Raw genomic sequence first — 26,060 nt, 5'->3', positions numbered from 1 at the left:
TCACAGGGCAACTAGCACCAACAGCCTTGCATGTTTCTTACCTAACCCTAACAACTGCAGAAAACAGCTGTACTCTGAAAAGAGTAAGAATCAAAAAGCTGGAATGAAGACTGCATACCACCAAGCTAATATGTAATGTATATGCTCATAGGAAAGTTCTGAACATTAGCTTGTTAACATTTACAAAGAACTCTTCCAAGTAGATTTTATACTTTGACATGTTTATTTTAGTTGGATGAACAGATTCAATGAACAAACTGAAACAGTATTCCTCAGCCTCACATTTGCCTCCCTGTAGACTTCTGTAACCAAATGTTTAAAAATATCAGAAATATGTGGCTATTTGCATGAAGTAGTTCAATAGTTATTTCTTGTTCCATGCTTCTCTTTCAAGTCTTTCACGGATTACTTCTTTTAAGTACGGTTCAAGATAATGCTTATCCTGAAAAAGAAGAGAATATATTTAAACTTATAGGGAGGTCCAGAAACATCTCAAGCCATTCCTACAGATTACTTGTCTCTCATTCCGCTTCAGATTTGACTAAAACCCAACCTAACAAGAAAAAAAATAAAAAATAAATCAAACATGACTTACTCTAAAAAGGTAAACTTTGTATCTGCCAAGTCTGCAACGACAAGTTCTTTACTGCAGCAACCACTAATTCTTAATGCCTCGCCAACATTAACAAACAAAGTGATACTTCCAGCTATACCTTTAGAAAAAATGTTCTTCTGGCAGATACCCAAATGTACAAGATCCACTTTAATTAGTTCAAAGTCCAACTGTAATACTCTGGAGAATCTCATTTTGAGCTTAACTTCTAAACAGCACTGTAAACTTGGATTCGATGGAACACCTTGACTGTGTTTAACACTTACAAACCAAACTGCTGCTTAAGGAACCATGCAACCAATTATTCAGTGTAGCGATTACCTAAATATGACCAATACGACCACAAGAAACAGCCTCTGCCTGTACAGAGAAACATAATACCCTTATACTATCCTATAGTCAAAAGTTTAGTGATAAGATTCCTCTCTGCCTGGTAATTTGGCAGAAGCCGAGATGGACAGTAATGCAAAGTCTGTGAATCAATCAGCTACAAAAAAAAAAAACCCAAAAATTTAGTTACATCTGAAAAGGAAGTTGTAGTTTGCTTTTCAAGTTACACGATGACACTTATTTTAATGCAAGATTTCCCTTTAAATTGTTCTTCCTTGGCATCTTCATGAATAAGAGCTTTGGCTCAAGATTTTCTATAAAATTAAAGAAATTCATCAGAAAAGAAAGAGACCTTTTATAAGAATTTCCAAGCTAGTTACAGTGTATTTCTTTATCTGATAGCTTAGAAGAAATATTTTGTCTGAATACAAACAACATGCTATGGCTCTGAGCTGTGGTTTAAGCTTTTGTCACCTCGAGAAAAATTTTGTAATTTCCACTGAAAAATGGAGATTTTTAAACAGCGATCAAAAGCCATGTTTTCCACAGGTATCCTACGAGATACACACTCATTTACTCATTTTAAAGAACATGTAAGTATGTATCTCTTCAGAGACTGAAAATCCCAAAGACCAGTCATACAGTCCCATTTAAGAACTCCACCTTGGAAACACTCTGTACATACCTCTTCATACTTCACCCACTGGTCTTTTGGAAGGATCTGATGTTTCAGGCTTAAGTCAAGTGCTCGCTTTATGCGAAATATTCTTTCATTGTAAAGATGTTCTGGAAGTCTCTTCAGTGCTTCTTTTACATCATCATCTTCATATAACGTATCATCTCTCATTAATCCTGTACCAAGAAGATTTTACAATATCACTAAAAGTTAAGTAAGATTTAGGATTGACACAGGTGTTTCTACATAACATGGGCAAAATGCTTCCAATGCAAAATTATGAAGAAAACCCAAACCAATCCAGAAGAGAACCACTAACTGCTCACAGAGAACAAACTCTAAACACTGGCTTTCACATACTCTATTACTTGTTTTTACTCCTTTTCTTAAGGAGGAATACGGAAAATGGGTATTTAATTCAATGTGTTTCGTAAGCATATATATATACGGAACAATAACTATTCTGGATCTGAGGGGTGGACTTACACTCACCTAGTTTTCTATCTGTATTTAAGATGATTGATGATTGTCTAGTTAAAGGGTTTAAGAGCTCTGCATCCATTAGAGTCAGTCAACCACAGATGTGACTACTTCAGTACTGAAGAATTATCCTCTAAACTCCACTATACATAATGACTAGATAGATCTCCATTGACTATATTAAGCCAATTAAGCCATGGAAACCTGAAGCTAGATGTTTGTGTATGAGTTGCTTCCCTCCCACATTGCCCCAAATCAGAAGTTAAATCAGGGAGAAGTACCTAGTCTTCTCATAGACAAGAACACCGCTACACTATTTGTGGGACAAAAGATTCCTGAAACGCAACCAACCCTGCTTTAAGTTTCAGTATTAACAACACAGGACAAAACGTTACTTCCGTAACATTCCCAGATTAATGAAGATTACAAGAGGATACCAACTGACTTGTAGATATAGATTTTGATCTCATGTGACTGAGCTGGCAGTAGTCTCCCAATAAAACAGAAATTTCTTTTGAGCCACATATTCTTGAATTCAGTTTTGCAATTTATTTCAAAGGCACAGGGAGCACGGCTGCTAGTTTAATCACTAGATTAAATTCAGTGTTTCTCCTTAGTTTTAAGTCGCGTTCCCAGAAAAGCGGCAAAAAGTATTAACGCCTTCAAGAATTTCAGCAGACAGATATAAAAAGAATGGCTAAGCACTGCACCCCTGGAGGAAAGACCTACATTTATTCCTCTACAATTGTCTCACAATTTTTTTCTAACTTACCCAGGGCAGGTATGTTAACTTCCTTTAAATGATTTGCTCATATTGTGGTCAGCAGTAAACTACAGCCTCTGAATATTCAGATTCCCTTGTCATTCAAGAACAGTTCTGCCATCTAAATAGTTAAAACAAATTTGGTAACAACTCTGAACAAATTGAAGACAATACCATCAAGGCAACCTCCTCTACCTAAGGAAACACTATTTTTACACCTACTTCACCATTGTGCAGGCCTGAGACACACCAAGTGAAGTTACGGTGATACGAAGGGCAGAACTAACTACATCCTTTTCTGCACTTTGGATACCTTGCATAAACATCACAGACAGACTGACTGCTATCAGTGGGAACCTCTCCAGCTTCAAGGGCAGCCTTTGGGTTAGAAGATACTGGCCACCGAAAGTGACTTGGTGGGAAAAGATAAATAATCAAGCTTTCAAGACTGCTTTGTGAAAGTTTTTTCAATTGCTCCAGCTCAACCTTAGCTGTCATAACTTATTTCACTGAAAACAAGAGCAAACAGAGAAACAAGAGCAAACAGAGAAATAACAGAAAAGTCACTGATTCATTACTAGGTAGCAATCATGATGACTGAGGCCACTGCTAACTTTTTTCCCACAGAAGCAGTAGCTAATTTTGATCAAAAAAAACTTAGGCCAAACTGCACATACATACATCTGCTGTGAACCATAACTAGCTTGAGGACTGTTACATTTGCAAAGTTTTTAAAACTCAGCGAAACACTTACCGAGTTTGTTGAATCCAGCTGCATTATAATACCACTTGCGAATCCTGTCTAACAGGCGACCTCCTCCTGCAACTGAATGTGACCATTATCAGTTGCAGAGCAAGATAAAATTCAACATTTACACACTACTATGACAGTACACAAATATTTGCTGGCCTCCTTCACACACAGTAGTGCAACACTACATCAAGTTTGAACTTGGCCTCTCTGTTTTTCAGTATCCATTAACTGACACTGAACAGGTAGAATGACCGCTTGTTATGTACAATAATTTGACCTCTGTTTCACTAAATTTGAATATTAGACTGCTTTAAGACTTTGAACAATGCTAACAGTTCATTGTCAAAGACAGCAGCAACACTTTTAAGGCTCCATAACTCTTACTTGAACTAAAAACATAATGTTCTATACAAAGCAAACCCATTGTGCTTTTCAAACCATTTATCTAAGTTCCACAGCTCTCACTATGGGTTAATGCGATTTCAAGGCCAGCATATTATTTTGTTGTTAACCTTCTGCTCTCCTCTCCAGTTACTTAAATACTATTCCAGAGATTCCTTTTTTCAAAGAGCTGCCAAAGGCAACTGGAAAGTCAACATGGAAACCTCAAAAAAAAAATCATTGATTTTAAAAAGAAAAAATAAAGCACATCACTTGTAGAATTTTCATCTTAAATGTGATTTTGGATAGCAAAGGTGTTTTTACATGTAATCAAGCACAATGCAATACCAAATACCATTGAAGCAATTCAACAAGGGGTCTAGAAACCCAGAAACAGCATGACAGGGGCAAGGCAGCCAGGGCAAGCTATCCTTCATGACTTTAAGTGAGTTGTCTTACTAAGTCACTCCATAAACCCAGCACTACGTGCGATACCAGTATGCCATTAGCACACTACCTCATCGGGCCTTATTCCTTCGGACTTTAGGACTTGAGAACAAGCAACGTCAAACCAGCTAAGCCTGGAGTCAGTATCCGGGCAGGACAGCGATCCCCGAGTTCCCTCCGCAGCAGCCCAAGGGCTCCTCCGCTGCTCCCGAGCACCCTCTGCTCCCAGAAAACCTCAGCATCGGAGCCAGGCTCCCTCCGCTGAGGCCCAGACCGAGGGGCCGCCGCTCGGGAGCGACGGCGAGAAGACCCGCCCGCCAGGGCCGTACCAGCGGTACACGAGCTGCGGGCGCTGCCCCCGTCAAGGGCACAGGGCTCACACCACCCACCGGCTCCCCATCTCCCCGTCACGGCCCGGCCCGGCCCGGCCCGGCCCGGCCCGGCCCGCCTCGCCTCCCGGCGCGGGACAGGGCGAGCCCAGCGTCTCAAGCGCGACGGGCGCGGCCCCGCACGACCACCCCCGGCCGCCCACCGCCGCCTCACCGGACGCCCTCGCCGCCATCTTGACCTCCGAGCCGCGCGCTGCCTTCTGGGTAACCCGCCCGTCCCCGGGGGGCGGGGGCGGGTCCGCCAATGCCGCCTCAGCCCTGGCGCATGCGCCCCGGCGGGGCGGGGGCAAGAGGCGGCGCGGCCCGGTACCGGTAGCGCCCGACCCCCCCCCCACCCCCGCGGCTTTATCCCGGTGGGGGGGCGAGCATCTATCCCCAAGGACGGAGACTGCCCCATCGGCCTCCGCCGTGACGGCCTGTCCCTGCTTCGGCGTCCCGCGAGGCCGCCTTCTGGCGCGGGAGCTCTGCCGTAAGCGCCGCGGGGCGCCGGGCTGCTCTGAGGCACCTGCCCGCCAGCGACAAAGAGGAGGCCGAGGCGGGCACGGTCAAGCCCGTGACTGACGGTGGGTTTAAATAACGCTCACGGTGTTGGAGAATCGGTAATTAAGCCAAGATTAATCAACGCTTGCTCAGAACGAGGAACGTAATGTGGTCTCGTCCCAGCGCGCGTGCACCGCAGTGCCTCTGCAAACCGGCCGCGACTCAAACCCCCATATATTTTGCGACCGTAGTCCGAGCCGTCGCCTCTGCTGGCGCTGCCCCTGTTCTCACCCGCATGGCCACGGCTGCAGCTCAGAGCCTGGAGGGGTGATGTAAACAAGCACTGGCTTCAGTGCAAGGTAATCCAGCTGCCAATCAAAGCAGCCGAACTGGTGTAACTGGGTGCTGTGAACTCTTTAGACCAACAACTGCTAACTGAGGGGTAAAGGTGAGTATTAGCTAAAAGTAAGTTTATGTTTGTAAACGCAGTAAGCAAAGCACCGCATCAGTCACGAAAAGAAGCAGAAGCCTTTCTCTGCTCAGGTATGGCAGCTGCCAGGGGAGTGGCTCTGTCCTCTGAGGCACGGATCACTGCCTCTCCCCAGCAACGCCTTCAGAAACGGACCACTGCATTTTTAAAGAAATAAAATAAATATGTGGAATTATTCTGGAAATATTGCTACAGTAGACAAATTCAGTCAGAATAGCATCCAGCTGAATGCGATAGGCAAGCAAACAGCACAGCTCACACAGTGTGTCAACAGACCACAAAGGGTCTTTGTCACATTGTAGCCAGCAAGCCTCGATTAACCAACATGCTCAGTCAAAGGCTGCTAACCCTTATCAAGAACAGCAGACTACATACAATAAGTTTGGTAATTCTAGGCCAAACATTGCTTTTCAAGATTTTTTTCCATCTTAAAGCCAAAAAGCATTTGGCACAATCCTCAAAAAGTTCTATCCTCTCTCCTCTTTCCTTTTAGCACTCCCATAAAATCTTTTGCTTCCTTTCTTCATGGTATTTCTGGGAAGCTATTTTGGCATAAGCTCATGCCTTTAGCATTTCAAAGAAACTGGTTTAGCTCTGGCAGCAATCATTTTTACATTTAAAAATACTAAAGGAATTAAAAGCTGAGTTTGAGACATTCAAAATATACACATTCTATAATAATTTATATTAGAATGGTTTATCACATGGTAATATAGATCATGATAAGGACAGCGGAGTAAATCTGCAAAAGCAGTCTTTGGCATTATGAACCCACATACTTTCTATTAATTTTTACTACAAACATTAATTTTTACTAGCTGATTTGAAGATTATATTTGTTATTAGCATTTTAATACAGTCAAAATCTAAGTAAGCATACTGAATTAGATGTTTTTATTTAAAAGGAGGGAATGGGGAAAGTGTTTAGCCACCACTTTAGATGAAATTTGTTATGCATCTCCACCAAGAAGTCTACTTAATAGAAGATTTCAAGTGATCCTCCCAGGCCAATGGAGTGGGAAACATGAGAACAAAAGACAAAAGAGAGCATCTTAGATATATATTGCAGACAATGAATGTGGCTTTTTACTGTGTTTCAAGCAAATATGCCCCAGTAAATCATTTTGCACCCTGCTTGTTCTGACAACACTCCTTTTCTTGAGTGTTGTAATTCAAATTCCAAATTTTTATTTTGGATAGAAGACCCAAGTTGTAATCCAGAGATCACTACTATTCTCATTCTTTATATGTCTCTTTAACCTTACTTTGTTTCCCACCTATTACGGGAATTTAACCTTTTGAATTTTATTCTGCTATCTGCATACAAATTGGTATTTTAAGCTCCAACACTGAGCTTTTAAAACATTGAGGCTTTTTCATTAAATAAGCTTAAATCCAAATGAAAACATCTGGATTTCAGTTTTCTGAACTGTTTTAACAGAAAGAATGGAAACTTCTAAACAATAAACTATCAGACAGTTTGCATTTGGGTTTAATCAGTTTCTTCTCTTTGCCCAAATACACCGTGAAGCATTTGATAATTCTGTATTAATGCAATTTGTTTAGTGATAGGATTAAGTACTTTTAATACTCCCGCAATTCCTATCAGTTGTTATAACTGAGCAAGATAACTCGTCAACTAAGTATACACTACAGCCTCTTTTTGTGTAGTTACTTGTATGCTAAAGCCATACAAATCTCATTGGGGTGGGGAAAAACTGCTTCCGCCCTCAACAAGGGGAAGAGAAAAGTGACTTAAAATAAGCTCCTTCTAGATTTCAGGGATGGGTATTGTTTTATTTTCTTTCTGTAATTTGCCTAGATTCAGTTTGCTGATTTTCTTTGATATTTCAAACCAAGTTTCACTGCACAGCTTTTAGGATATTAACGTCAGCAGGCAGCTTCACAAAGAAACACCTTTGTAACCTGTTGAAAAATGCCTTTTTGTATGAGGAGCTTCACATATGTAACGGTGTACTACTTTCTACCATACAAGGAAAAGAAGAACACTATGAGCTCTTAAGATAAAAGCAGGTAAACACATCACTTCACTACTGCATTACCTTGTTATTCTAACTTTTGGGAGGGAGGGTGAGAGGAGAAGACAGGGGGCAAGACAGGGAATAAGTCACTAGCCAGTTTTTCCATCTCCCAAAACTCTGAAATTATTGAAAGCAAAAAAAAAAAAAAAAAAAAAAAAAAAAAAAGAAGAATCCACTTTAATTTACTTTTCTGTTAGTGTGCTGCATCATTCACTCTGAATTAAGTTAGCAATTAATTACATGGATTGCATATATTCACTCAATCCTTCTGAAATATATTTTTAAGTCACCATAAAGACTATTACTGTGAGCCTTTAAATCCTACAAATGTTTCATAAGCAACAACTTCTTAAACCAGTAATTAAGAATTTAAGAGACCATAAAGGCGAGTAGTTTTATAAAATATGTTTATTTCATAACTTCATTCTATTCCTTTTTACATGTGTTACTAATTAAAGTGTTTTTAAGAATTTTTCAAAGTCCTGTATAGAAGCTTTGGCAATCTCTGTACAAAACACCTCATCGGGCAAGGATACTAGCTGGTCCAGAGAGATGTAGCTGGGTTGCGCTGGGTCATACTGGGCTCTTCCCAAGAATGTAAGAAACATATGTCTCTCTTTGATTCGTAATAGCTTTGAGTTGAAAACCTAAGAAAGAAACAGAAGAATCTTTTAGGTTGTCTAAATTTCAGACTCTGATGAATCTATAACAAGAGCATTTTTTTGATGCTAACTGAAGATCTAGGAAGAAAACAAATAATTTGCATATTTTCTTCTCATTTATGTCAAACACCAGGTAGGTTACATTTATATACAAATTATCTAAATTCTAAATAAATGCTTCAATACAATATGCCAACGTACACATACAAGGGAAATCAGGGAGTGATACAACTCTCAAGCATGTTAGTTTTTTGTTTGTATAACTATATTACTTTTGTGTAATCACAGCCAAGAAAGCAGAGAGGAGACATTCAGGAACAGGGAGCAAGAATACCTAAGCATTTTCCCTATACTGTCAGAAGCATTTATTTATACAGCTAGATTCAGATGAGCATTGTTATATGGAAGAAATGACCAAGTGACCACGGGGTGCAATACAAACGAGTGAATTGCATAGTGGCAACGGAAAAGGTGAGTGGCTGCGCCTCCAGTCATAACACAGCCAAAAGGCACAGTGCAGTGGTTTAAAACAACCACTTGTCTTCTGCTGTAGAGCCATGCCTACCTTTGAAGATACTTGTCACAAAAAGAGTTCTAGACAAAGGCAAGAACAGTGGTAAGAGAAACATGAAATAAATCAGTGGAACATCTAAAAAGAGGGAGAAGTGGGGAAGATAAGAGATGCACACACAGTTAAGTCTTAAAAGCAGAGATCTAACTCTGCATTTCTGAGCAGTACAACTGAAGAGAGATGCTGCTTTAGAGAAGATGATGGTGAAAACATGAATGTTAGAACAATGAAAGCGAGCAGAGTTTTTACTAAAAAGGAGAGACTGCACTACTGAAGGAAGGATTTCATGAGGATGGAAACTAATTTGAACTAGGACAGAAAGCAAAACTACTGTTCCTCCTCTGCCTTCCTTGAATTTTAAGAGGGAGTCAGAAAACGGGAAAAAACCTTAACCACCAGTTATGGAGCTAGCTGACAGAAAGGATGGTTACAACAGCACCTGTAATATCAGAGATGATTTGACAAAAAAGTCCTGTATACCTCTTATTTTCAGCATTACTGTCATTCAGGATAGAAGCAAGAACAGATGGAGACAAGTATGCATTTGTGAATGCACAAGTTAATGGCCAGAATATATACAGAGAGAGTTGTATAATGGCCAGAATATATACAGAGAGAGTTGTATTAGCCATATCCTAGAACTCACAGTTTTTGAGGATAGAAGGGAAGAACAGGGAAGAGAGAGGGTGACTGCGCCAAGAACAAAGAATAGAAGAAACTCTCCACTTACCCTTCCAAACAAAGGGAAGGGACATAATGAGGTGAACCACCATGAAGCCAACAATAAGACAACTGAGAAGGAAGTGAGCAAGACTTGTGGTCACTTACAGGTCAAGGAGGGCAAAAGTGACACATGGATTGGAGTTACAGCAAGCATCCTTGTTAAATAAAGCTATATTAAATAACAAGATAAGTAATCAAAATCCTGGGGAGTAGTTTTATTTGCCCATATAATTTTGGCTTTTTAGCCAGTTAGGTTAGACAATTAGATACCCTACTACACTTGCTTTAGAAAGAAAATTACTGCAGTTCAGAAGCTGTAATTTGTGCTTTCTTTTTTACCTTTTAAGAAGCTAGTGTGACTGCATGTCGGCATTGGATGAAGTGACTAATGCTTTCAACTTTTAATTTGTGAGGAAATAACATTAATGAGGAGATAGAAAAAACCAAAAATAATCATCAAGAAACTAATCTATTTTCACTGTGATTTTTTAGCTATTGCTGCAGCAATAGGAAGATCAATGAGAATCCGATTGCCTAATGGGCAGAACTTCTTTTACCTTTAAACTACTTCTTTTACCTTTCAGATCCTAGAATCCATAAAATTTATTCTTTAACTAGACAAATCTGAAAGAAATGCTTATATATATATATATATATATATATGCTACCTAATGAACAGATCTTCTGCATGATCCATCTTCCCTTGTGTCTTACTAGGTAAGATTTCAGGACAAGGAATCCCTAAGCCAGGAGTAATGTCTCTTGCATGGTTCCAGAAGAGATGAGCATGACTACTTCTGTTTAAAACTTAAAAATTCACAAGACTGGGGGTGGTGGTGTCACATGTGCCAGAGGGAGAAGAAAGGCACTTCCACACTGGAATTCTCAATGGTTGGTGAATTGCTAATAAAAATTATCCCAATTAGAGTAAAAGCCACAGACAAGTTGAAGTATTCACATGTGTCCTGCATATGGTGAGGCTTCACCTTCAGCACCAAACTAGAGAAGCAGCTGTGCAAAGAGCACCTACGCTTTATTCCCAGATTAACAGCTCACCTGAGGAAAGCGAGTAAGCATGTGGTGGGGAATGCCCATTATGTTATGCAAGTAGTCAAATGTCTGTTTGAGTCTCTTTTTACTTGCAGTTAAAATCTTGGGGATTTTAAACACAATCTCTTGAATTTCATTACGTTGAAAACCAAGTTCAAGCTGACAGACCTGAAAAAGAGCACAATTTTATCTTCAAAAGTCAGCTATAGCAAACTTGGCTTATCTTAACATGCCACTGAAATAACATAATGCAAAATTCTTCTACCTTTTGTCACACAGCAACAAGAATGCAACCCACAATAATATCTGCCACTCCAGTTCTTCTCAAGTCAGACAGTGCAAATTATTTATCATTCTGGATTAAAGTGTAATTTGTTTATAGAGTATCCCTGAAGTAAAGATGACTTCTGTGAGTGCTATGTATTTTTCAGCTTGTCTGAGATATGAACAAAAAAGCTGTGTCTCAGTATACATGGCAGTTACAAGCATAAAAATTCTCCCCTAAGAGTCTTTCATCAGTTTCAATACCAAGCTGTCAAAAGAGAATGACTTTCTAGTTGTGGAGCTGTTGAGCTCTGTAAAACACAGCAATCAAATAGCTAGTGACTACTTTTGTTAATGTGTTATTTCTTCTGCTAATGTATCCAAGTTATATTTTTACATTAGGGAGTATAATTTTAGTCCTGAAGTCTGTTGAACCTGAAAGAGATGTGTACAACATGCGGTGTATTCAATTTATTTTACAGTTGGTTAATGTCTAAAGAAAGATGTCTTTTTTCGGAGACTGCCTTGACTTCAATTATGGTTTCCGAAAAGGAAAACAAAACACATTTTTTCAATAAAATCATGAGCACTCCTCCCAAAGTGCAGAATGGCAAGCAGTTCATTGAGTTGTTGAGAAAGGAATTCAGCATACAAGAGTTCTGGTAACTCAGCCATTTCTTCTATCCTCCAGTGACATTTACAAGCAGCTTGTTTTCAGTCATGAAGTGGGTGTGCTTGCCAGTCAACATAACCAGACTTTCAAATCCAACTCAGGTATGTCTTCAGTTGGCAAAAAGGTGGTGCTTTTTGTTTTTCCAGTTTGATGTGCCAAGACTGCAGCTCTTTTACAAAACTGCCTGGCCTGGCAAATACAAAGGGAAGGGTTTAGGATCTGGGTTTTGAAGCTACCTTAGGACTTCCAGACCCTTACAGGGAATTGTTTCTAGAGGTGACTATAATCAGGTCTTTCAACTCCTGGTTCTTCCTTATCTGCTTTATAAGTATTTGCAAGACAGCATTCAAGTATGAAGAGATGTGTTTGCAGTCTTCCATGGATCTGAGTTGGCAGGGGTAACTTACTGCATTAAGATACACAATTGAGAGTAAGACCTGACGTTGAATCAGTGGAGATGTATAGATTGCCCTGCTGTAGAGGTAATTGTGCAAGAATCTTGAGCTGTTCTTTTCTACTCTGTGAAATGGAACAGCTCTCTCTTGACACGAACAGTGAGCTCAAGTGTAAGTTGCTTTGACTGCACTCAGTTTGACAGCAAACATTTAACATTCAGTAACTCTCTAAAGCACATATGCTAATATCCTTACTGTGTAAGCCCCAGCAATAGTCAACATACTCTGTATGATTCCCACAACAGGCAGTGGTAATGCAAGCTTTCCAGTTTTACCCTGTCAATGAACCTGTAATTGTGCGTGATGAAACCTTCAGAGGATGGAACAAGCCGTCCTTCAGCTCATTTAGTCCATGACTGGTGTCTTTTGACAACCAGTATCAGCTGCTGCAGTTGTTTCTGAATAACAGCCCACTCAGATCGCTTCTGAACTGCTGGTACATGGTTTCACTTCCTGAGTACTGCCTGCCCACCACCAGCTTAGGACATTCAGGTCTGAACCCAGATTCTGAATCTGAGACATCCAACCTCCTGAAAGCCTGGAGCTTCTAAGTATTAGTAGATTCCAATAGTGAGGACCTAAAAATCCTTCCTCTCCCTCTAGAACATGTTAAAAATAAGGATGCTACACTATACACTTTTCAGTAGATAGACAAGATAGTCACATAGAACTGAGGATCTTAAAAATACATTCATTATAATATACTGAATCCCTAGCCTGTGGAAACAATGTTCATTAAAAAGAAAGCACTATTAATTGGAACAGTCTGTTACTTTCCAGTCTCCTCCCTTACCACACACACATTTCAGACTGCAAGATTCCCAGTATTTAATAGTTTCAGAGCAGTGAGTCTGTCTGAAAATTATATATTTTAATTCATAGTTATGCGTTATAGGATAATGGGATTTCTCAAATTGTTATACTACATCATGCTGTTTGGCCTAGATGGCTTTACAGCGCAATAATTAAACCAATACATAGTTACATTTTCAAAAGGGAAAGGAGTCCCTGTGGGTTTGAAGTTATTTACCCAACAGTTGTTAATAACGACCATCTGTTATCAGACAATAGGTGTCAAATGCACATTTTGGCAGACTAGCTACCTGCCAAGAGGAAAATAATCAACTGCACATTTCTTGCTCCTAAATCCTCATAAGCAATCCAAGTTAGCAAAAAAACATAATAATTAAGGAAAAAGAAAAAAAAAAAAAGAGGGAGCAGGCCCTATTTTTCACTCGTTGTAAAGAAATGGGTAACAATTTGTGTCAACAGATAGCAACTTTTGGCAGGAAGGGACCCAGATGAAGCTTCTAACCTACATCAGAGTAGAAGACAGAATAAGAAACTGCTCCACGTATGCTGTAAGCTTGCAAGCTATAGAGGAACAGAAATTGTTTGGAAAAGAAATTGTTTAACAAAATTCTCAGCTATTTTATATCTCCACTAAAATTATTTCATTAAATTCTTTCTGTGCAGGACTCTCCTCCAGGAATCTTATCTTCTGACAACTCTTAAACTATGTGGATACACAATATGCTTTTAATATCTACTAATAAGCTCACCTGAAGATTTTCTTTTACAGGCTCCAATTTGCCAGTCAGTAGCCTTGGAAGACGAATTACCAGATCCTTTGTCTACAATTAGGCAAAACACACAAAGGAAAGATTATTACTGAAAGCTTGTTTGTGAATCCATCTGTGAAAGAAAGAGATCTCATATAAACTTTTTTTTTCAGTTGGAAGAGGGATGCTCTTTTACTTGCATTGCATTTTATCTCTACCCCAAATATGAGTTTGCATGAAGCAGCAGTATATTAAGATGCAAAAAGTTACTCAAATTGTTCCTCTGGAAAACAAAAAAATAACATAGCTGTTGTAAAACAGACAGGAAAAGGGAGTAAAAGCATACCCCGAAAGCAGAAAGCATGGTCAAGTGCTCAATCTCTCTCAGTGCTCATGTTGTTTCTTCCCACCTTTTTAAAAAAAATAAACAAAACACTACCTGATAGAAGCTATAAAAGGATTTTTCAGCTGCAGTGGAATCTGTCTACCTCAGGATCTGGTTAGACCCTAGTATGATGGCAATACAAGAAATTACTCCACATCCCCTAAGACATGTGATTACTTGTAATCCACCGTGAGTACAAGGCAGTGACTAAACCCTTTTCCAGAGAGATCTCTTACCTCAAGCGTGGAAAGGCCAGCAACAGGCACTGTGACAGCTCTGACTGTTCAGCTAACAGAAGCCAATACAAGAACACCAGATTCCACTTGGAACTTGACATTTATTGTAATCCCCAGCTACTGCAGGAAACAACTAACACTGCCCACTTATTCCAAGGAAGTCCAGCTACTACCTCTGAAGATCCCGAAGCATGGTGCTAAATACCTGCTAAGCACATAATGTGGTAAGCACTCACAAGTGAACCCAGGGGTTACTCTCCATGAGCTGAGTGTATGATTTGGCATTTAGTTTGATACGATATTCGCAGATTAAGACTATTTTTCACTGATGAGTTAAGTATGTTACAGTATCTTGACGAGGTGAAGAGAGCCAATTAATTCTCTAGAAGTTAAAAAAGCTGCTTCCTGTTTCAGCAATGGATTCAGTCCTCTGACCCACTTCAGATAATAAAACTGGACACACACATGCTTGTTTGACAATAACCTGCAGTGGATCATCTTCAAGAACTGTACTTCAGGACCTTTGAACGTTAGGTATCCATATTACTTCTATAGACAGTTAAAATCATGTTATCCTCCTGTAACCCTCTGTGTATTACCATCGGCAATGTCACTAATGTTTGTGGATAACCTCCAAACACTTCAAGTATTCATGTTCCAAGGCCTTACAGCTGTCACTAGCAAAGTACCTAAAGACTTCAGTGTATAGTCTTTACCTTTTTTACACTGAGACCAAGTTCATTTTTGAAGAAACCCAGTCTGTTATCCAGTCTTTCCACTGAAAACAACAGCAAATATGGAGCTCTTGAGACCATCTGAGCAATTTCTGCCTTACCAAATTTTTTTGATTTTAGGTAAGCCACTCTAGAAAGAGAACAAAAACAAAATAAAATCCAGTGATGAAAATTTTATTGCCTCCATTTATTCAGTACTTGCTTAAATTCCTCAGTGATATCTTATAAACGGACAGATGTTCTAGCATTAACATGCAACCCTGCCAAAAATAATTAGGGGGAAATCTGCAGTTATCGTAAAAGCAAAATACCATCCCTTCCAATTAATTAGAAGTAAAATAAACCTCAGAGCAGAATGTCAATACTGAAGACGGATTTTAATTCCTTCCAGCTGTACTTAAGCAGATAACTATGTTAACCTACGTTTAACTACCAGCCTGTCTCCTAGATTGCAAACACATTAATAGATCATCATAGGGTATGGACAAGAAGATATATACAGCCTTTTGCTATTTTAATGAATTCCATTTCTACTGCTGAAAGAACAGAGTACTATACCTCATACATCCGTGTTTTGCCAATAGCATTGGAGTAGAAATATCATACAACAATGCTATCTGTAGAGACATTGTCCAAAAAGACATTTCTAAATCAGCTGAAGTTACTTTTGTTACAATAGGTCTCTACTTTTAGTCACTGGTCCAAGGATTTAGTTACAAAACATCTGGTTGTCAGAAAGGAGAAGGAGCTGACTAAAGTTTTTATGTTTAACAGAGCTTGCTTGCTTTCTTTCCAACTCAAAACTTTTTCCAAACTTTGTTGAATTTAGTGAAAGTTAAATCCTATTTCAAGCACTACTTGCAGTAGATTATTGCCACAGCTCCCAGAAAACGGAATGGGGTGGGGGGGAATACAGCACACAAAATAAAGAGAGACATGATTAACCCACGTGCCACCATTTACAAAAAAACTAAACTACAATTTGAAGAGGTTTCCTTTGGTTATAGATGAGCATATACAGAAGTATTTACTGTCAGATGAACTTAGAGCATACAAGAACTGACTTTATCTGGCAGTAATTAAGATACTAAATAGATTGCAGAATATTCTGCAGAAGCACATATTCAGCAAAAGATGGGCTGTGTGTTAAATCATGTCTTGTGGAGAGAAAAAAATAAAAATACCTTTCGCTCACTACAACCTCCCTCTCTTTCCACAAACCTTCAAAAATTAAGTCATCACAAGCCAAAAACATCTAGATGGAAGATCCAAGAACAAGCTCTAGAGGACCAATTCCTAACCGAGCAGGCACCCCAACACAGAAGGTAGCAGCCCACGCTCCAGACAATGCTGATGGAACTAGCTGCAGGAGGCTTAGAGACAAGGAGAGGTTAGGAGGAACAGAAATGCAGAACACAACAATAAACAATTGGCCCTTCAAAAATTATCCCATTATGTTTTGAATGCTGCATCTTGGCTACACTATACTTCTTCCATTCAATTTTTCAAGGGCACAACTGCCAAGCATCCTAGAAACATAGCTAAATGAGCAAATTAAAAATAAAACCTTTTGGTTGTCCTGACTCCCCTCCACTTGTGTTCTGTTAAAAAGTCATTAAGATTCACACCTGAAGCATTTCTTCGCATCCTGGAAAGGCAAGAAGCTTAAAAGAGGGATGGCAAGATGGTAATAACCTGACTCCAGAAACTGGTATATTAAAGAAGCAAAATCATCCAACCTGACCAAAGTTTGAGATAAATTTCTGAGTGGTGGCACCAAGGTTAGCTCTCGTTCTACTAGAGGGGTCAGCAGTTCTATGTAGCATGTTAACAGTTTTAAGTCATCATTAACAATACCATAAAACAAAGCATCTGGTGCAGCTGCAGTACAGACACTGATTTGCAACTGTCAGAATTGTTATGAATTATGGAATGTTTTGACTTTTACAGTGTTTATCTGAAGTCAAATGCCAAATCTATTGAAATTTGTGTTTTGTTTCCTGGCAACGTGGAATCCATAGCAATAAAACATTCCAGAGTGATGTAACCAATACCATGTCCATCTGCACCGAAGTGTTTATGCAAAGGTGATACTCAGCTTTCAAAAGACAGCTATCTGAGACACATTCACTTCACGGCCTGCCATACACCCTCTGCAGCACACTTACTTTAAAGCTTGCGGGAAAGCATTCATCAGTGCCAGATAAACTCACTGAAAAATCAAGCTGCAGAAAAGAAGAAATTGGATTGCCTTGTTCAGTCCCTACTTCACTAACGAGGCAGTGCCACAGGACAGTCACTGAAAAGCAAATCTGACTTCACAGGAGAGTTAGAAAGTTTATCATAGCAAAAAATACTCTCTTCAGAAGAGTATAAGCAACTCCGACATCCAGAGTCAAACTACTGCTGAAAAATGACACAGGTTCTTTTTGGATACTGGTTCTGAAAGGCTACTTACTGAAGAGGAAGATGGAAAAACAGAGGAGAAAGAAGAAAAGTCAGGTCTATGTTAGACATGAGTCTACTAATGTGCCTGTTTCCAAAAAGCCGTATCTTCAGATTTCTGTCTTGGACAGCTACTACGTGCAAAGGCCAAGCAGGCAGACTCTTTTCTGGAATTTTTAAATACGAAGATGTTTTGAGTTCATTACAAAGTGCGCACGCACACACATGAGTTGTTCTGTAAAAGAACTGTTGCATTAATGCAAGCCTGTCAAGTAATTTTAAGAATAAAAGTCCATTTTATGGACTGAGGAACAGTGTAGGGCCGTACAAGTGTGAACACACACAAAAAGTTCATTGTAGTCTTGTGCTCAGTTTGAGCTGGACAACGGGGCAGGGTGTGTCTGTGTGTGTGTGGAATCACCAGAACCTTCTGCTGCTATTAGATGTAAACACAGCAGAGATCTGGTCTCCTCCTTTTTCTGCAGAATTCACAAGGTATGAGTAGACATATCATCTAGAAGAGTGGTTTCAAAGCATGACTGAAGAGGTTAATATTGTTTTACAAATTTAGGTAAAGCCTCAGGGACTAACATTTTGGAATCTAAGCTGATGCAGGTAAAGCAATTGGCCTAGGAGGGCAAGCTGCTTCCTCTGTGGCAGAGAGACAGGGATGAGCAGTAAAATTTGTTAATGGTCAGTTTTCAGTTGGATCAGGGTGTTGACTCAACTTATGATACCACCACATGTTAATCCTGACTGATGGGAAGGCACAGGAACACCAAGCCAGGGATCGAGTGAGAAAGGAAGCAGCAGCAACACAGGTTCAGTCAAGGTTAAGCCAACTGGGAAACTAGATCATCAAGCCAAGGGGCTTGACACCCTGCTGCTATTTAAAAGGCTTACCTGGTTTCTAAAGCTTCCAGATCTTCAGCAAGGATGTATGGATTTTTGGTCAGGAATGGTCCCAGCTGATTGTCTTCTACACCCACATCCTTAAGAAACAGAAGTATTTTTCTTATATCTTTTTCAAAGTCCAAGGTCAGTAAGAGCTGACCTGCCTTTTGACGTTTCTCCACTTGGGATAAGTCAACTCCTACAACAAACAAAATTAGAAATTGCTTTAATTAAACACAGACCCTACTTCCTATAAATGTTTCATGACGACATGTTGAAATTTATAGGACTACTCCTTTTTTTCACTGATTTAGCATACTTTAATTGCTCAACACAGCAAGGTCACAACACCTTGTATGTTGTGGAAAGATTCCAGATAAAACAAGCAGTCGTTTTAGACGCTTTCGCTGAGTTTATTTTTTGAAGGAAGACATTTGCACTGAATCCTGCATGTGAGGAATCAAGTACACTAGCACATGCCACATGTAGAGACCTACTCTTGTTGCACGGAAGTACATGTGCAAGGAATTCCCAACTCCATTATAGAAAGGAAGGGGACAATTTTGCAGTGAAGTGCCTTTGGATACTGGCTCACACATAGCATTTTTTTACTACATGGGGCCAGATCTCCCCGTCTCAAGTATTTATTTCTCCAACCTTGTTCTAGTGTTCCTTGCATTTTTGGGAAACAAGGAGGTGGCCAGCAACCTTGATCTCAGCTATCCCTACACAGTCCAAGCGCTTTTTGGTGAGAAGTAAGGTTTTCTTCCACCCCTTCCTTCTTGCCTCTCCAGTTTACTGTGCCCCACTTCTAAGGTTCTGCACAGCAACTGCTCTCCGTCCTTCCTTCCAAGGATGGAGAGCTGCAATTTCTCATGCAGCAAATTAAAGCATCCTTAACCATCCCAAAAGAAGACCAATCAAGTTACATGAAGTGCTCCCCACCTCTGGAAGCTGTGGGAGATGCCTCCTTTTAGCATCCACAGCACTAAGGGACTAAAACTAGCCAGGTTGGTCTTCAAGTAATATGGCATTGCTAGTGAGTCATGCAGTCCCCTCTCTTTTTCTGGATAACATTCTGCTGCTTTTAGCCATTGATTACTGTTCCTATTTTCAAGTTTACAAGGCAACCAGTAAGATCAAAATGCAAATTATAGAATCTCCAAAGCTCCAGACATAGGCAAACCACATTAAAACAAACAAACCAAAACAAAAAAAAACCAAAACACACGTACCTAGGTGGACAAGTTTCGCCAGGGTTTCTGAGTGATCAACATAATCTCGGAGTGTGGAAGACTGAAGAGGAAGAAGCGGTTCTGCAATGATCTGTACAGCTTCTTCCTCAGAAATCTCCTCCAAAGCAGATGAAGGTGGGATGTCATCCCAGTCTAAGAAACAAACACAGGAGACCCAAATGCATTTTGTGAAAGACAAAGCTGCTCCCACCAAACACTATACAGCTCTCTAAAAATCCATTTCAAAATGCAAGAACACTGTGCATGAGATGAACAGGCAATCCATTATTATTTGAAAGCATATGAGAACATAGACTCTGCTCCCAGTTTTTGTCTCTGTTCCAACTCCTTGTCGCTGCCCATCAACTCTTGCTCATGTGGCCAAATCTGAGCACAGTACCCACAGAGCCTGCCTTCAGTCTGCTGCCTTGATCACTGCAGACAACAGATCACATCACCTTCTTGAAAAAGAATCTTCTTTCATGTCTTCACAAATGCATTCCTGCCTCATCATATCCAGATCAAAGGCTACTGCAAAGATTATTTTTCATAACCTGACAAGCCCACTACTTTGTGCCTCTTCTGAATCTGATGCCTGAACTGCAGTTGTTTTAACTTTCAAGGTATTTCACAGCCAACTGCAACCAAGCTATCAAGTCTTATCTATTACAGAATGGCTGCTGACTGCCACCACCTCTAACAGCTAAAGAAATCAAGGTCCATTTCCTACTCAGTCAGGTTTCCAAGTGAACATCATTATGCTTGTTTCTCCTTAAGTGCTCCAAGTCACAGAGCTCAGTGTCTTTATAAAAAAATATTTCTCTACACTGATCTATTTTTGCATTGATAGAAGCTCACAGCAGCTAGATCAAGATTACTGTTTGCAGGCTGCCTGCTAGCATCTACCTCAATTATCAGACTGATTACTGATCAACAGCCCTAATTATAAACTCTTCAGGATGAGGATTTTCTGTGCCCTGTACCTTTTCACAATGACTTCCTAGGGACTAGAGTAACACTTTTCCATGTCAAGAAAACAAAGCCACACCAGAACTACCAAGACAGGTTCCAAAGTAAGTAGGATGATTCTAAGGTTCCAGGAAGAGTTGCATAGACTAGCTCAATAGCTGTTGAAGGTCTTGCCACTTCTTTTTCTCAAAGCCTCAGAAACAAAAGCACAGTAAAACATTTCTAGCAACATTTACACCTTAAACAGTAATAAGAACTGTCTAGGAATCTATATGGATATAAAGTATTTTCTTTCAACTTGTTGAGGACTGAACCAATATACACTAAGTTCCATTCTGGAAGCATAGATGCTTTCTTTTTGCCACTTCAAGCTCTTTAGACCTCCTATCAGGAAACACACCTCAAGTTACAAAAAAAAAAAAAGTTAGCAATTATGTTTATTCCATTATATACACTGCCAACTGGGCAAAATGCTCCACACACACATACACAACAGTAAGTCTGCTGGCAGATAAAAATCTGGCACGTAGATAAACTGCACCGCAGGTGCAGACACATACGAGCTGGCTGACCTGTCAGTTCTGGTGCAGCACTGTTTCCAGAACCAGCTGCACAAACACACAGATCTCAGTTGCAGCTCTGAGCCACCCCAAAAATAAGCTTTGTAGGATCCAAATTGGCTGGGCTCAAAGCAGAATCTGAACATACAAGACTGCTTAGTAATCCAGAGAAAGTTTCCTCAGCATACTAGAATTATTTTCAGAGAGTGGTATTTTTTTTATCCTCACTTAGATATAAAAGTAGAGAAAAGTGAGGCAATTTCCTCAGGGCAATAACACCAAGGCGACCTTGTATCTATGTCCTTTCCTCAGGAGGCAGTTGGACAAGCATTTCTTATCAGGGCAGTGCTTAAGCAGGCTTCACACTCTGCTGCCTCCTGTTGTTCATCCATGATCATTCAAACGGCTGGGTTGTGCGAGCTGCTTCAGGGGTGGCCTCCCCCACCCTTAATCAAAAAAAAAAACCCCAAACAACCAAAACCAACAAACCCCTTTATTTTGTACCAGCACAACTATGAGGGAAAGGCAAATGCTCAGCTGCTGCAGATAGACTTATGAAAAGAAAAGCCCTTCAAACAGCAGCTCCAGACTGACATTTCTACCCAAAGCATTTTACCTTTATCTCGGCTTAAAGGTATTCTTTGTATGCTAGAGTGACCGCAGGAATTCCACGTTAACTATGGGGCTAAAACCAAGTGAAAGTCAGGAACTTCAGATAAGTATTTTAGATAAACAGGCCAAAAAAGGAGAACCAAGGGTAATGCTGAAAGCACGATTCGGAGATTTGGGAGAAATGATATCCCTGAGGGCTCTTACCTTCATACGGTATTTTTGCATTCAGATCAGGTAATGTTTCTGCTTTTGCTTGTTCCTGTTTTACTGGTGAAGGCAAGTTACTTTCAGGAGAAGAAAAGGATCCATCCTTTGCACTGCCAGGTGGAGAACAGCTCTCTACACATGCATGCCTGTACGCCTGCAATCTCCACGGAAGAATGTCACTTCTAGAGGGCAGCAGAGCCAGAGGGGCGAACCCTCGACACCCCTGTGCCGTGCTGCTGTGGCCGCGAGGACCGCGAGGACCTTCAGCAGCACGGGCCGTTCGCAGCAGGCAACGCCAGCGGGAGACCAGCCGAGCCCACGAAGCCATCTTCCAGCTCAGCACAGCATCCTGCTGGGAAAGAAAGGGCTGAGGAGTAACTCGGGCGCTGCCTCACCTGGCCCGCAGGGCTGGGAGTGTGAGCCTTAATTCCCTGAGCATTAATGCAGAAATTACTCCCTACAAAGCATTAAGTTGCTGCTTTGAGGCTTTAAACGCGTGACAAACGGAGGAGGCATAACTGAGGAGAGGAGCCGGCTCTGAACGCCACAGCTCGCTGCCCTGTACAACAGCCGTGCCTTTGGGAGCACGGGGGAGGCCCAGCCGGGGCCTAAACCCTCCCCGAGGGAAGGGGCCCTCCGCGCAGAGCCGTCACCTCACACCCCGCCGCAGGGCTGGGGCGGGGGGGGGGGCAGCCGGGCCGGGCCCCGCCGCGCTCACCGCCCCTTGCAGGCCTCCCCAGGCCGGCAGCCTCTGCCTACAGCCTGCGTGAGGGCGTGCCGCTCCGCACGCAGCGAGCCCGGCCGGCGGGAGGGCGAGCGCGGCCGCCGCGCCACGCAGCGCAGCCCCGGCCTAGCCTGGCCCTTGGGACCCGCCAAGGCCTCACCTGCCCCTCACATCGCTCCCGCGCGCGGCCCAGCCCATGTGCATGCCCGCCCCAACTCGGGTGAGACCATTCGGCAGCGGGGGGGGGGGGGGATGTCAGGCAGAAAAGTGTCCTTCCCACCGCTTACTCGAAGGGGGCGGTGTAGCTCCGCCTCACCTCCCCTCCCGCTCCGTCCCTCCCTTCCTCCGTCCCTCCCTTCCTCCGTCCCTCCCTTCCTCACTCGCGTGGGCGCGGCGGGGCGAGCTCCGCCCCTCGGCGAGGCGGGCGCGGCGCTTCTCTTCTCAGCGGCGTCGCCTCAGCGGGAGGCGGCGCGGGCGGCCGGGCTGGTTCGGGCCGCGCCGCGCCGCGGAGAACCCGAGCTGCGCTGAGGCGAGGGGAAGGGGGCGAGATGGCGTCGTGCGTGGGGAGCCGGACCCTGAGCAAGGACGACGTGAACTACCGCCTGCACTTCCGCATGATCAACGAGCAGCAGGTGGAGGACATCACGCTGGAGTTCTTCTACCGGCCGCACACCATCACGCTCCTCAGCTTCACCATCCTCAGCCTCATGGCCTTCGCCTTCACCAGGTGCGCGGCCCCCGGCGCCGCCGCGGGGGTCCCCCACCCCACCCCGCCCTGCCCCCTGGGTGCCGGCAGCGCCGCGGCCGCGCGTACCCGGCCCCGGGCCGGAGGGGGTTCCCGGGCCGGGGGATGGGGATGGGGAGGGGGCCGGGGCCGGGGCCGGTGCCCCGGGGGCGAGGACGGGCAGCGCGGTTCCGGCGGGCGGCGCTTTCCTCCTGGGGGCGGGTTAGCGGGAGACCTGGTGTCGGGCCGTGACTTGCTGTATGCTCTGCAGGCAGGGGTGTTGCATCGCTAGCTGGCTGGAGAGCACCCTGCTCGGGAGGCCCTCCGTTTGGAGAGCGGTTATCCTCCTCTGCTACGTTTCCTGGGAACTTGTTGGTCGTTTTGAGGCTGTCTGTTAAAGTCTTTACCAAAACGTGTGTTTCAAGCAGTTGCCGAAAATGGCTTTTATTAGATATCAAGAAGCCCAGCACTGACATCACACAAGCAGATGATTTACCAAGCCTTCAGTGGATGGGAGTGACTGTTTTGTGTCATCGTTTTTATACAACACACTTTGTGGCCAGTCACACGTTGGTTTAGGCCCTGGTACTGATATGCTTAGCCACATCCTTTCCCCACCACAGGAACAGCTCTGCGGACTTCGCCACTGCAGTCATTCATGGAAATACAGCTAAGAATGGATGCAATTATTTTCAGGAGCCTTATTTGTAAATAAAGGGTATAGCAGTGCAGTCTGAAGGGTATCTTGCAGTAGTTTTCTAAGTTGTGCATACTTTTTGTTGCCTCCTACTGAATAGGACTATGAAGATGATAACATAATCCTCCTTTAGGCTAAATCGTGCAGTCTCTGGGCAAAAAGTGAGTCCTGAGAGGTTTTGGCTGAGTTGTGCCTCATTTTTTGAGCTCACCTATACTTTTGTGGCATTGTATGTATGCAATCACAGATTTCAATGGCCTTGTTGATTAAACTCTGCATTTGACAGAACATCATCATTATTTGTCCCTAGGCTTGATATACAATTCAGTGTGTAATCTTCTACCTTATTCTACGAATCCCAATGTATAGTTTTTATCAGCTATGAAAATAATGGTCAAGCCTGGGTTGAGCTGAGAAAGCATAAGGAAACGTAAAATAGTGTAGCTGCAAATGGTTTGAGGTGTGCCTTTTCTTGTTTCAACTTGTGTATGGCCTCAAGGAAGATATTTTTGGTGAACAGATCCCTTGTTCTACTTAGGTAACAAGATCTAAGCTAAGGTAGAATATCCCAGGGATCCCTTCATAACTCTTAAATTGGAGACATGTTTCTGTGCTTTGATACAATGTTCAATTAGAGACCTTTGCTACAAGTTCTTGTCTTGTCCTGTTTCCCCCTGACCAGATCACTTTTCTCACTATAAGGCTAATTTAAGCAAACTTGTGAGTTACTAAGGGATTCTCATCCAGACATTGTTCTGATGGATTAACAGAATTGATCGCTCACCTTTGGGGGAGGAAAGGAATTTTGCCATTAACACTTTCAAGCAGAGGATGAGCCAAACAGCAATTTCAGAACTATGGAGTCTTCTGGGCCCAAAGAATATTGCTTCACTTCTGGGATGTTTGTTTGCATTTTTCCAAGAGGATTGCTAGCTTTCGAACTCCAACTTCTTCAGTTTCATTTTCTTCCCCCTGTCTGTCTCTGCTCTGCCTTACTTCCTGTGTTTAAATATCCACGGACTCCTCTTTAACTCTTCCCTGTTTCTCCTCTTCAGGGTGTGGAAACTACTCTGATTTTTTTTCTCCTCCACCCCTCCTGCTATTTCCAACTATCGCAGGAGTTTCCTAAATGTCCTGGGTGATACCAGAGTGCTGCCTCTGTTGCCTTATTTGGGCCACTACCCAAACCATAAGTACTCTTTGCGAAACTGGGGTAGAGGAGATAGTTCCCCATATGGTTACAGTACGTGCTTCCAGGTCTGGTCTTTCTATTCCCATCAGCTTACTGCATTGAGTCTCCAGTGACTGTGTTTCTGTTTCTACCTCCTGGGCACAAAGCACTGTAGACTTCCCAGTAAGCTGTGACAAGTGATTCTTTGCTTCCCCTGTGCTGTCAATTCTTCCATAGCTCTCCTGGTCAATTTATTAAGCAGGGGATTTTCTATGATATATTCATACTGATGTTGTTAAGTAAAATTTATTTTTTCAGGAACTTCAGCATAGGCAGAGGAAATTCTGCTTCCCTTAAAGTCTTTCTTGTCTCTTCTATAATTGTTTTATGTCTGAAATATGTGGGGGTTCGGATAAACCTAGGAAATGCTTTTCCCTTGGATGTACTAAGCCATAAAGTGGGTTCTCCCTTGGGATCACTGAAAGCAGCTGATAGTGTCTTTAAGCTGACAGATAAGGGTGAAGCTGAACTTCAAATAGCAGTAATCTTCAGGCAGCAATAATAATACTAATAATCCAGAAAAAGAAACGTGAGTGTGTTTAACTTTTCCACGTTAAAGTGGGGAGTAGAGGGTGTTCTGTTGTTTGAAGCACATCCTTATA

At 42.1% G+C, this 26,060-nt stretch overlaps 3 protein-coding genes and 1 long non-coding RNA gene across 8 annotated transcripts in view; 2 read left to right on the top strand and 2 right to left on the bottom strand.

Annotated features, from left to right (window-relative positions):
- Positions 1-200: 200 nt before the first annotated feature.
- LOC115340273 (cytochrome b-c1 complex subunit 7) lies at positions 201-5,099 on the bottom strand. The gene is made up of 4 exons (XM_030011619.2): positions 4,988-5,099; positions 3,617-3,688; positions 1,629-1,795; positions 201-442 (listed from the first exon to the last, which is right to left on the bottom strand). The coding sequence occupies exons 1-4, from the start codon at positions 5,004-5,006 to the stop codon at positions 365-367; spliced, it is 336 nt and encodes a 111-aa protein (XP_029867479.1). The 5' UTR covers positions 5,007-5,099; the 3' UTR covers positions 201-364.
- A 122-nt stretch (positions 5,100-5,221) lies between these two features.
- LOC115340274 lies at positions 5,222-15,332 on the top strand. 3 transcript variants are annotated; one of them, XR_005932205.1, is made up of 4 exons: positions 5,222-5,761; positions 8,796-10,692; positions 11,807-11,889; positions 13,720-15,332. It is a non-coding gene; the product is annotated as an uncharacterized LOC115340274 (long non-coding RNA). The 3 variants fall into 3 exon arrangements; XR_005932204.1 differs by lacking the exon at positions 5,222-5,761 and having other exon boundaries at positions 8,491-10,692; positions 13,826-15,332; XR_003923001.2 differs by lacking the exon at positions 5,222-5,761 and having other exon boundaries at positions 8,491-10,692.
- On the bottom strand, positions 8,236-23,105 carry MTERF3 (mitochondrial transcription termination factor 3). 2 transcript variants are annotated; one of them, XM_030011617.2, is made up of 8 exons: positions 22,967-23,105; positions 22,080-22,434; positions 19,735-19,887; positions 18,509-18,698; positions 15,143-15,290; positions 13,806-13,877; positions 10,858-11,019; positions 8,236-8,492 (listed from the first exon to the last, which is right to left on the bottom strand). In XM_030011617.2, the coding sequence occupies exons 2-8, from the start codon at positions 22,408-22,410 to the stop codon at positions 8,298-8,300; spliced, it is 1,251 nt and encodes a 416-aa protein (XP_029867477.1). In that variant the 5' UTR covers positions 22,411-22,434; positions 22,967-23,105; the 3' UTR covers positions 8,236-8,297. The 2 variants fall into 2 exon arrangements, with proteins under 2 accessions (XP_029867477.1, XP_029867478.1); XM_030011618.2 differs by having other exon boundaries at positions 22,080-22,431.
- A 109-nt stretch (positions 23,106-23,214) lies between these two features.
- The window catches only part of PTDSS1 (phosphatidylserine synthase 1), a 31,579-nt gene continuing 28,733 nt past the window's right edge, over positions 23,215-26,060 (top strand). For both annotated transcript variants that reach the window (XM_030012235.2, XM_030012234.2), the window contains exon 1: positions 23,215-23,533. In XM_030012235.2, the coding sequence (XP_029868095.1) occupies positions 23,355-23,533 (179 nt within the window). In that variant the 5' untranslated portion in view covers positions 23,215-23,354. The remainder of the gene's footprint in view (positions 23,534-26,060) is intronic.

This window comes from Aquila chrysaetos, chromosome 4, assembly GCF_900496995.4.
Source record: "Aquila chrysaetos chrysaetos chromosome 4, bAquChr1.4, whole genome shotgun sequence".
NCBI lineage: Eukaryota > Metazoa > Chordata > Aves > Accipitriformes > Accipitridae > Aquila > Aquila chrysaetos.
The sequence above is the reverse complement of the archived record's forward strand: the minus strand, read 5'-3'. Positions and strand labels throughout refer to the sequence as shown.

Coding starts and splice junctions, on each gene's coding strand:
- LOC115340273 (XM_030011619.2), bottom strand. Junction 1,796..3,616: donor AGCTGGATTCAACAAACTCG/GTAAGTGTTTCG, acceptor TTCTTGGTACAG/GATTAATGAGAGATGATACG. Junction 443..1,628: donor AGTGGGTGAAGTATGAAGAG/GTATGTACAGAG, acceptor CTTCTTTTTCAG/GATAAGCATTATCTTGAACC.
- MTERF3 (XM_030011617.2), bottom strand. CDS start 22,410: ATGGCTTCGTGGGCTCGGCTGGTCTCCCGCTGGCGTTGCCTGCTGCGA. Junction 18,699..19,734: donor GGCGAAACTTGTCCACCTAG/GTACGTGTGTTT, acceptor TGTTTGTTGTAG/GAGTTGACTTATCCCAAGTG. Junction 13,878..15,142: donor TTGGTCTCAGTGTAAAAAAG/GTAAAGACTATA, acceptor GCCTAATTGTAG/ACAAAGGATCTGGTAATTCG.